General features: G+C 49.3%; 1 protein-coding gene across 8 annotated transcripts in view; it reads right to left on the bottom strand.

The window, feature by feature from the left end:
* Positions 1–2,278: 2,278 nt before the first annotated feature.
* The window catches only part of CCDC60 (coiled-coil domain containing 60), a 182,511-nt gene continuing 173,329 nt past the window's right edge, over positions 2,279–11,460 (bottom strand). For 6 of the 8 annotated variants that reach the window (XM_058281449.2, XM_058281446.1, XM_058281451.1 and 3 more), the window contains 5 exons: positions 11,046–11,108; positions 9,646–9,768; positions 7,674–7,805; positions 4,383–4,572; positions 2,279–2,699 (listed from right to left, as the gene is read on the bottom strand). In XM_058281449.2, the coding sequence (XP_058137432.1) occupies positions 2,598–2,699; positions 4,383–4,572; positions 7,674–7,805; positions 9,646–9,768; positions 11,046–11,108 (610 nt within the window). In that variant the 3' untranslated portion in view covers positions 2,279–2,597. Of the gene's footprint in view, positions 2,700–3,391; positions 3,494–4,382; positions 4,573–7,673; positions 7,806–9,645; positions 9,769–11,045; positions 11,109–11,460 lie in introns of those variants that run through there. The other 2 variants (XM_058281450.1, XM_058281452.1) reach the window with 2 other exon arrangements.

Raw genomic sequence — 11,460 nt, 5'->3', positions numbered from 1 at the left:
AAACCAGGACCCCTCCTCATCTTCAATTCTGAACTGTCCTTCCTTCCTCCTGATATAGAGCAAAAGGCACCATTCTCCACCTGGTGGTCCAGGCTGGAAAACCAGGCATGATTCCTGGTATTCCAGCCTCCGCCTCCTTCCAACCTTGGAATCTAGCCAACTAAGTCCTGTTGATTCTGCCTTTTAAATACTTTGAATGTGTCTTCTCTGCCTCCTGACTGCCACTGCTTTCCCCCATAATCACTGACACAGCTTCTTCTTAGCTCCCTGCATTGCCCGCCCCCAGCCCCAGTAGCCATTTTTTTCTTCTGAAAGCAAACCTGAGTATTCCTCTGCTCAAAATCCTTCCATAGCTCCCTACTGTCCTAAAATAAAGTCCAAACTTCATGCCATGCCCTAGAAAGTACCCGATAATCTGACTTCTACCTTCCTTCCTAGCCGCTCTCCTGCCATTCGGTGCCTGACACTGCCAGATTCATGCTATTTTAGTTCCTCAAATGACATCAAGTCTCTGTTTGCCTCTAGGCCTTTGAACACGCTGTTCCCCCTCCCTGGGCTTTCTTCCCTCCATCCTTCTTTATCTGCATACCCTTCTCTTCTTGGCCAACTCCGATTCCTCCAATCATCTCCTCTGGAAAGCCTTTCTTGACATCTCAAGAATAGGTTAGGTCCCCCATCCTGCCCCAGTTCCCCTGGGAACTACTTTTTATTGTTTTGGTGTTTTTTTTTTTTTTAATATATTTTTATTACAGAAGTTGTGAACTTACAAAACAATCAAGTATATGTGTAGAATTCTCATGTAACAACCCTTCACCAACACACCCCACTCCCCTGGGATCCTCTTGTACTTGCTTTAACTTGGCATGGTTGCACTGCTTCTCTAGTGTAGTCGAATGTCAGTTGTGATGGTCACCTGACATTTGAGATATATATCAGTTTGGGTCCCCATCCCATGTCTGATGAGATGCCAGATCCATTCAAGATTTCTATAATTCTAGAGAGCTCATGTTCCACTCATCCCTCTAGTTCTACCTTCCTGCTCTTTATTGCATTCAGGTTCTGAGCCCCTAAAGCCTTTTCTTTGCCCCCAAGAAGACCCAGATATAGGATACAGCCTCTGTTTCTTATTTCCTCAAAAGCATTGCTCTTAGAGGACACTTGGGTATTCAGCAGAAATTACTGGAGGGAGTTGGTTTACATCACAGGTCTTGGAGATACGTCACCTAACCCTGGGAACTTTTCCTTGACTGCTTCTTTCTCAAGATCCTGTCTCCCTTTGCAGCTTTTTTGGGCCCTCTCCTTTCGTCTACGTTCCACACCTACCCTAATTCTTGTTTTTAAAGATCGGCTTAGGGTTTCTTAATTTTATAGTCTCATTATATACTCTCCTTCACCTTTACACCCCAAATGGCTTGTCAAGGTATCATGTTAAACAAAGGGCATCCAAGTGGAGATTGCTGTGATGTTTTATAATCCTTTTGCCCTCCCCATCAAGTTTTGTTGACTTGTCTGTCTCTAGGTAAATTCCATGAGGGCAGGTACTGTGTATGCTTTGTTGATTGCTGTATCCCAAGTACTTAGAAGTTGGTTGGTACATATTGGGCTTTCCATAAATATTCATTGAATGAATGAGCAAATAGATGAATAGAAGGGTGACCTGTTGCTTAGACTGAATAACAGTTCTAATTCAAGTCTTCTCCCCTTTTGGGTTGTCATGGAGAGATGTCAGAGGTCCAGCCTACAGGAGAGTTTTGATAATCTGAGCATGACAGCAAATCCAGTCCAGTTGTTCAATTATTGATTCAACTTGGTCATCACTGAGAGTAGAAATTCTTGCTGTTCCCATAACTTAGTGAGAATACAAGTGAGCACAAGACCAGGTTGAGAAAAGAGGTTAAAAGGCATTAAGACCACATACATTTGAGATGACAGGAAGATGATGTTTCTTATGCAACCAAGACCCCTGGAAAATATCTGAGGACTCTTAAGGTTGCAATTTTCTTACACATCATTTGTTTTGTTGGGAAATGCCCCATCCATCCATCATCCATCCATCCAACCATGCATTCACCTACCCAAACATCCACCCAATATTTCCAACAGTGTGAAATGGGGGATAATATCAGTATCTACTTAACCAAATTATTATGAGATTTAAATGAGATTATGCAGGCAAAGCACCCAGCTTTGGGACTGTTGCATAAGAAATGCTAAATAAATGGTAGCTGTTGTTACTACACCCGATTTCCACAGCTCCAACTAATTCCCAGCCAAATAGTGAACATTCAGCTCAGTTTTATTATCCACAACTCTGAGGAAGAGGAATAGGGTGAAGAAATACGAAGAGGAAGTAGGAAGAGTTAGTGGAGACCACCAAGGGGCAGAGATGGGGAGGTTGGGACAGGAGTGTGGGGTTGAGAGAAGGACCACATGGGAGTATCTTTCTCTAGAAGGTTGTCAAAAGCTGGTCTGTCAGGAGGAGAAAGGAGCTGGTGGGAGGCAGGAGGTGAAGAGTCCGTCTCCAGATGACCTCACAGTCTGATGATGAATATCCATGGGACCTTCTTCCCCGGGACAGCTGGTCAACCCAGGCCAGACTACACGGGGGCGCTCTGGGGCCGGATGGGGATGTTGATCCGATTCTGTAGCCAACTGATGTAATCCTCTTGAGGCATATGGATGATGTGCTCTCTCACGAACTGCGGAGCAAATACAGTGGCAGTGGCCTCAGAATTTGGTCTGAAAGCTGGACTCCCCCTACCTCTCCAGGATCCCAGAAGCTCTGTGATTGAGGCTGGTGGCCCCTGCATCCCTCTAAACCTTCTTAGCCAAGAACATCACGCTGGACTGAGTTCGTTGGGAAAGGGACCCCTCCCCAGCCTCCTGGCTCAAGCTCCTTCTTGTCATCAGTGACCCAAGAAAATGGGAGGAGGGCAGGAATACCCATCTGTCTGTATTTTTCCTTCTTTTCTCCTCCTCAATATCTTTTCAAAAAGTTATTTGTCTTTGAACTTTTTTGAGCCATAGACCTCTTTGAGAATTGATAGCTGTTATGGGTTTGTTCCCCAGGGAGGTGTTAAAACACACAAAAACGTAGGGCTTTATACAGACTCTAGATAAAGAGATTCCCATGTCCATAGAAGTTCTGTGATGTCCTTACTGGTGAGAGTAAAACGTTTTTCTGAGCCAGGGCTGGGAACTCAACTTAGAAAGGGGATGCCTCTGTAGGCCCCTCCTCTCACCCACTCAGGGATTGCCCCCTTAGTAACTGGCAGGAGGCGAGTGGAAGTTGCCCTAGAGTTTTTTGGACTAACCTGCCCGAGTATTTCCTGAGTCAGCCTGGGGAAGGGAGTCTGGACATCCGAATTTGTCCACAGGGTCATCTCTTCCCCCTCCTCCTGACCTGGTACCCATACACATCCAGGTCAGCCTGTGGAAGGGCCTGGGAATTCTACAGCTTGAGTCACTTCTTTAAGGTGAGGCATCGGAAGCCCTATGAAAATGCACATAGGTCATCTGAGAAAAATAAGGTCAGCAACTACCAGCACACTAGTGTAGAGCCTTTTTCCCCAGCTATCGGCCGATGCCTTCAGAGAATGGAGCAGTGGGAATTTCTAGAGTGGGTGGTGATAGGGAGCAGCTATTGAAAACGTGAAAACCTTTCAGTGGCTCCCTAGCACTCTCAAGATAAAGACACAGATCCTTACCCTGTCCTTCACAGGTCTCTCCAGTCCCCGTGCAACTATCCACCTCCTTGCTTGCTTCCTTGCTTCTAACCCCAGTGACTGTCACTGAGTTCCTCCATCACGTCAAGCCTCTGTCCTGCTTTGGGGACACAGTACGCTCTGTTCCCTCTGTGTGGCCTGCTCTTTCTCCTTCCCTTCTTGGTGCTTGCTTCTCATCGTTCAGGTCTCAGCTTAAAAGTCACCTTCCTGGGCACCTGCTACCAGTTCACATCAGTGCTCCTCAAACTTTACTGTGCATGCAAATCACCTGGGATCTTGTTAAAAAGTAGAGTCCAAGTTGGTAGATAATGGTATGGGTACCAAGATTCTGCATTTCTAACAAGTACCGGGGGGGAGGGGCGGTCCATGCTGCTGGTGCATGGACCAGGCTTTTGGCAGCAAGGTTCAGAGTGCCCCTTATGACTGCCCCTTATTTCATTCTCTAGCCCACTTCTTTGTGTCTCACCCATCTACCCAGTGCCTCTGCTTGCACTGTTTACACAGAACAAGGTGTTCCCTGGAGTTGGCCAACATCAGAGCATGAGCTCTATGAAGCTTCGTATCTCCTTATTACTGTGTCCTCAGTGCTTAAGCACTGAAGGCATGGTTGAAGGAGGGTGCCCGAGGCACGGCGAGAGGAAAGGAAAGGGTGGGTACCTCGATAGCCACGGCGATGTTCGGGGAACACAGCTCCCAGATCCTCAGATCCTGTAGGACTTTCAGGAGAACGTGGGGCCGGATCCTCAGGTCCAGGTTCTCCCCAAACTTCTGCAGTTTCACCAGGATCTTTTTGGCAGGGCGGAAGTTCTTCAGATCCTCAGGGAGTTTGGACAACAGATCAAAGTACCTTCAATTCCAAGAGGAGAGAGCCAGCTGAGAAGCGGCTGGCAGGTGGGATGGGCACTCCAGCCCTCTCTCCCTGCTCTGTCACTCCACTGCTCAGGGGAGGTGTCCAGGGGAGCATGAGTCTCTATCTGTGGGACTTCCACCAGCCTAAATATCAGAGCCCACAGATTAGAAACGCTTTATAGGAATGGTAAAAACTGGAGCTCTTCTTATTTTAAAAAACAGCAAATTGAGGACATACATTAAAAAAGGTATTTAAAATTTTTCTATTGGGCAGACAATGTGCAAAGCTAGAAGGAAGGAAGGGACATTAGGATTCATAAGCTTTTCTTCTGAGAGTTTATCAGGTCAGGGAGGAAATGGACACCTCCTCAGATGCCTTCCAGGATGCACGAGACTCTTACACACAAGAAGGTGTGTGGTGTGTATTTTTTCACGTCCAGGCGTGGGCCCCAGCTTTGTGTTTCAATGGGTTTTGAGGACTTTTCTGACTGTCATGACTGTGTGAGGGTGGTGGCAACAAGGTAGATTCTTACCTGGGGTGGATCCAATGTGATCAGGGCTTAAGGCAGGGGATGGGAGTTTTTCTCTCCACCCCCCTCTTCTCTTTTTAGTGTTATTTCCCCCCCTGATATGTACATGCCCAATGTGGACAGATTTGAAGATAAAATTGATCTATGCATACTGCTTTATGTTATTTTGGTGTTGCACACGTTTATTTGTATCTCCCTATTTGGAAGGAAATTTCTTTGAGAACTAGGGCCCTGTCTGAGTTATTCAGTATGCAGAGTGCTAGATCTCTGCCTGACTCATAGTAGCTGCTCAATAAACATGATTTGAAAGCCTGAATGAAAACTGGCTTCTTTATTATGTTGCTGCAGGGGTCAAACTGCTCCCCTGTAATGATGCCAGAAGGGCCACCATGAGAGATTTGGGCTGCATCTCACTGGGAGATATGCCAAGAATTTGCTCCCCAAAATACCTTAAGGCTAGTTAGTTTATAAAGAACTTGTGCAAAATACATAGGAAAATACTAAGAGTGCTACAATGGGAAAGGGACATAACGTATGCTTAAGTATTAAAGCATACATAAACACCATTCCCCGTCTTCCCCGCTGCTCTTCAGAGGGGGGGAGGGTTTGCAGAAGACCCCTTCCCCCTTTCGCGAGGCCCCTCTTGGCCTGCAGGGCCAGGCATTTCTGCATGAGAACGGCATGCCTTGGCTCTGTGCCAAGACCCCCGGGGCCTGCTTCGAAGTTACTGCCCCACGTTATTCAAATCATGGAAGGAATTCCAGGTACATTTTTAGACCTTCTCATCTTGATATAGCCTGTGCATTAAATCAAAATTATTTCCAAGAGTACCTAGTCTCCAAGATGGCCAAATAAGTAATATAGGCCTTACAGTCTTTGGATGTTCAGAAGGGATGTGAGACTGAGTGTGTATTCAGGGCTGCCTCCAGACGATGTGGAAGACATGCTAATCCAAACTGGCTTGGATGTGGAGAGTATGTAACTCACCTGGAGGAAATAACCTATCTGATACTAAGATCAAACACTGAAGAACCTAACCAAAGGTCTGTTTACCATCACTGTTAGTCTTCCTAATCCTATAGCCTCTGTATAAAAGGGTCTGGAAAAGGCTGTTCGGGGCTCGGTTTTTATTAGGACAAGAGTCCGCCGAGCCCGGCCGGTCGAAATAAACCAACTTCCTTCTCGGTATTCTCGTGTCCTGGCCTTCGATACCGCGCCTACCCGAATTTCTCCACTACAATCTTATTCTTAGCTCTTGGTTTATGTACCCTTCTAGGATCAGGTTCAGACCCCAATCCTCTGATCCCAGAGCCTGGGGCCCGGCAGGGGTTTCACACCCACCCCGCTTACCAGGGCCACGCGCACCTGAGCTCACCTCTCGGGGTCTCAGTTGCCTTGTTTATAAAATGGGAGTTAATATGCAGCCTTCAGCGGGGATGGACAACCACCACACCAAGGAGACAAGGCAGCGCACACCTGCAAGCCAGAGAGTCCCATCCATCGGGCCTGTGGGATCGCAGCGCCCTCTCACTTAGAGGAGGAGTGGGCATCATCATCCCGGAATCCTCAGGGCTGGGGAAGGGAAGATGGACTAGAGTAGACTTAGAGTTGTTCTACTGTAGACTTAGTGTGATCCTAGCAGTGGAAGAACTTTTATCCTGGATGTGGAGGCAGTGGCCACGGGAGGTTCTGAGGGGAGGGAGAAGGAAAAACAGGTGTAACATGGGAGCATTTTCAAGACTTGGGAATTGTCCTGAATGACGCTGCAATGACAGCCGCAGGCCATTATCTATCTTGTCATAATAGAATTGTGTGGGAGTGTAAACTACAATGTAAACTTGAATCCACGGTTAGTGGCAATGCTCCAGAATGTGTTCATCAGTTGTAACAAATGTACCACGCTAATGAAGGATGTTGTTAATGGGGGCAAATGTGGGAGGTGTGGGGAGCGGGGTTTATGGGAATCCCCTGTTATTTTTTATGTGCCATTTGTAGAATCTAAGTGTCTTTAAAAAAACAGAAAAAAAAATGTAACCTTCAGGATTTTTGTATGGAACAAATGGAAGCAGTTATGGAAGGTGCCCGGGATGGCATCTGCTCTCCAGCAATGGCACTGTTTCTGTTGGTTTTTCTTGTCGTCCCTGTCATTCCCAAGCTGGGGCCCTGAGTCCGGAGGATATGCTGGTTTTGTAACCCTGAGAAGCTATTCGGGAATGGAGTGAAAGCCCCATAGACTTCAGGATCTGCAGCGATTTGAGGGTTGGCTTGCCTCATCTTCTTGCAGATAAAGAGGCTGGCGACTTAGTCCCCCTTGTTTGCAAGCCTGGCTCCAACAGAAGGCGGATACGGAGAACACAGCTGGCTGGACCATCTGTGGTTCAGAAACTGGGGGGTTCTTGCCTTATTCTGCTCTGGATTTAGCCTGTTGGGGGACCTTACTGTTGGCCAAGGGAAGTTTTGGGGCAATGCTCTTCTAAGGTTCAAAGGACGATGGGCTCAATGGTGACCTTGTGAGAACCCCCTCCCGCCCCCTCCAGGGACCGAATCGTCTGCCTTGGCGGGTCTTTACCAGTGGTCCGCGATTTCTTCCGCATCTCCTTTTGCTACGGAGACCTGGTGTCTCATCTTGGCGATGTCCTTTTGAAAATTCGAGACAAGGACAAAAGAATGGAACTTCTGGAGGCCTCTTTCTTCTTGGCGCCTACAGCACAGGTTGTATGAAAAAGAGGCAGGAGAATCGGCTTCCCTTCTCACCCCAGGCCAGCTGCCTTCTGACCTGGTTTAAACGTCTCCTCCTCTCGGAGACTCTTCTTAACCCTCCCGGCCACTTTTTAACCTATAGTCTGGTTTTCAAAAGATAATTCAGCCCTCACCGAGGTCCTGGAACACTTTTCTTGATAATAATGTTGCTTTTTATTCTCTTCCGACCTCCAATTGTATTTACGCAGAGTTTTCAATGGTGAAATGAGGATAATGATGGTTTCTGCCCTTCAGAGGTGAGGATTAAATGAGAGAATGTGTGCAAAGTCCCCAGCACACTGCCAGCACACAGTAGGTGTTTAATTAATGTTGGCTCTCTCTCTGCCCTGTTCCCCTTATTATTTTGTGCACATATCCTATCTCTCCAAGGAGACCTTATATTACAAATGTAGCCATGTTACTCTCTTGCATACAGTTTTCAAAGTCTTCTCAGTAACTTGCCCTCCACAGCGCTACATTTTTTGGCCTCTAGAATATTCTCCAGTTTCACCTCTTTCCACCCTTCCAAGCATTTTATGCTTGCCTCCTAATCAAAGTCTTTGAGATAAAGTTCACCCTCCACAGCTGGGCCAGTAAGGCCTTTTATGATCTGGCCTCTGCCTTGTAAGCACACTGTATTCCAGCCAGCCCTGACTCTTGGCATTTTCCCAGCCTACCGTGGCCCTTCCAACTTCTGGGACTTTGCTATTGCTTTCCCCTGGAACTCCCTCCCCTCCTACTTTTCCTGTGTAACTCTTTGGGCTTGAACTCTACCTTCACTACTTAGTCATTGGCTGACTTGCATGAGGAGACATCTCTGAGCCCCCACTGTTCTCACGTGTACGACGGGGATAATAACAGCACCTGCCCCTGAGGGTTGCTGTCAGGAGTAAATGAGTACACAGATGCCACGCCCTTAGACCCGTTCCTGGTGTATAGTAAGTGCCCAGGAAATACCATCACGTTTTATAAACCTGCACATATTATTTCCTCCAGGAATACTGTTCTGACTGACATCTGGGGCCGGGAGGGCATCCCTTTGCTAGGTCCCTTTTGACCCCTCTGCGGCTCCCATGCCGGCCCTCATCACCCTGCGTGATAACTGCCTGTCTCCCCCACTCGACTGGAAGCTCCCGGAGGGCAGCGGCCCGTGCTAGTTATCGCTGAACCCCTGGCTCAGAGCAGGCGGCCCGTCCAGGCTGAAAGGGGAGGGGGCCGAGGGTCACCGCGCAACCTGCGTCAATGGAAGGGAAGTGTTTATCAGGAGTGATCACAGCAGGCGAGGAACAGGCAGGAAAAGGGGCGGTGACAGGGTTGAACAGACAAAAAGTCTCCATGGTCTCCTGCTGCTCTTAAAATTAAGTTCCAAACCTAGTTGTGGCATTTGTGACTGTGCACGGTACAGCCCTCACCTCCCACTTCTCCACGCTCTCCCAATTTTCCACCTCCCTTCCCACCTTGGGACCTTGTGTGTCCTTTCCCCTGCTGCCTGGAATGGCCATCACGGAGCTGGTTCCTCCTCATCCTTCAGGGCTCAGTCTAACATCACCTCCTCAGGGCAGCCTTCCTGGATTACTCCTCAACCAAAACCAGGGGCCCACAGTTCCTGTCTCTTGCCGTACCCTGTTCTCTGCCTGCATGGCAATGATCATAACTGGCCCCTATATTTTCACTGATGTGGTGGTTTTGGCCTCTGCCCGTCTTTCCTAGGAACAGGTCTTGCTGGTTGCCCTCCGAGGCACACCGTGGGCCAAGAGGAGTGTCTGATGGGTGCCTTGCGCGCACGGATGTGGGGCCCTTACTTCCTGAAGATTTCCATCTTGTCCTGCAGACAGAAGCCGGCCTCCTGGGCCACGCTGTAGAACTTGGCCCTCAGGCTGCCGCAGACCCCAGACTTGCACTGGACGATGTCACGGTTGGCGCGGCTGTGGACAGACAGGAGAAGGGCGTGGAGGGGTGGGCCCCACATTAGCCTCCCAGGGCCCCGAGGCACCCTGCACTGGAGAGGAGCCCACTGGGGCTCCCCCCTCGCCGGGAGGCTCCCCCAGCACCCGACTGGATGGAAGATGGGTGGATCTTCCTGATGCTGCGGCACAGGGAGCCCCAGGATCGCTTAAGTAGCAAGGCCGTGTCCTGCACCTTCTGATATTAAAAAAAGTCGATGTAACTCGTGTTCATGTCAGGAGACACGCAGAGCTACCGATTTAACATTAACCAGGTTTAATTGCGCCAAAAAGTGAGCTATGTACTCGCTCGCTATAGCCTCACATCTGATGTAATCTGCACCCTCACATCTGGATCAGCCTCCTCCCATCCTTACCACCCTAGCCTGCTGGGCATCGGGTGCCAGGCACGTTTTAGAATTAACTGAGGGGAGTGGATGTAGCTCGGTGGTTGAGTGCCTGCTTCTCATGTATGAAGTCCTGGGTTCAATCCACGGTACCTCCAAAAAAAAAAAAAACTGAGGAAGCAAAAACCCATTTTCCAGACCCTGCTTAGAAATATCACCCTGGTGGTTAAATTTCTTTGTTTCTGCTGGAAGGAAAGCTGATTTGAGATCGGTTACATCTCCAGCCTCCTGCAGGTAAATGGAGCCACTTTTCCTTGCTGGCCTAGTTCAAGGTGCCTGGTCGGCAGCACCCAGCGTTAGCGTTAGCGTGAGGGTTAGAGTTAGGGGTTAGAGGTCAGGTTAGGGTTAGGGGAGCCCAGCCGAGGACCGCCCCAACTCCCTCCAGCACCCTCATCTGGCGGCTCAGCCCTTGTTAAATGATCTGACAGTGGAACCTGTGAAGGACGGGGCTGAAAAATGGAATTTGGAGCTGGGAGATTCAGTTTCAAATTCCAGCTTCACTGCTACTCAACGATGTGGCCTCGGGCAAGACGTCTTATTGGTTGCTCCTCTGTAAAATGGGATCACGGTTCCAGCCTTCAAGGTGGTTTTTTTGAAGAATAAGCAAGGTGAGAATTGCAAAATGCTTTGCATAGCCCCCGGCAGAGAGAGGCATTTATTGCCATTGTCCCCGTGGCAGTTCAGCAGTCTTGGCCTTGAGCCCCTTGCCCTGGGGCTCCCTGTCCCCAGCACGGCCCACAGCTGCAGGAAGTCCGATGGGGTACGGGATCAGTCCCGCACCCCTGGGAAGATAGAGGGCGCGGTTACCCCAGGTCCTCTTGCCCACCTCCTCCCATGGCCCACCTGGCTCACCTTTTAATCTTCCTCAGGGCTACCTGCGTGTGGCTCTCCCCACTCGTACTGCTGGATCTTTCACTGAAACACAGAGCGGTGACTTCAAGTTGCCTGCACCTGCTTGTCATAAGAGGCTGTTTGCCCCAGGGTCATGGGAGGGGGTGGCGCTAGTCCAGGCACCAGGCGTGGGACTCAAGTGCTTCCCCCCCCCCCCCCCCCCCCCCCCCCCCGTAGCCTTTCTCCTACCATACCCGCTGCCTGGCGGGTCCTCCCTCCTTCCTCTCCTTCTCTTCAAGTACTGCCCAGTCTCATGGCCCACAGCAAGCCCTGCCTGCGCTGCACATTCTGGTTCATTCTAGCTCTGCCTCTGCGTATCGTCAGGCTTACGCATTCTCTGGGTCTGTTTTGTTTGTGTAAAATTGATCTCCCCAGC

This window comes from Dasypus novemcinctus, chromosome 19, assembly GCF_030445035.2.
Source record: "Dasypus novemcinctus isolate mDasNov1 chromosome 19, mDasNov1.1.hap2, whole genome shotgun sequence".
Taxonomy (NCBI): domain Eukaryota; kingdom Metazoa; phylum Chordata; class Mammalia; order Cingulata; family Dasypodidae; genus Dasypus; species Dasypus novemcinctus.
This window is presented reverse-complemented; position numbering and strand designations above follow the sequence as displayed.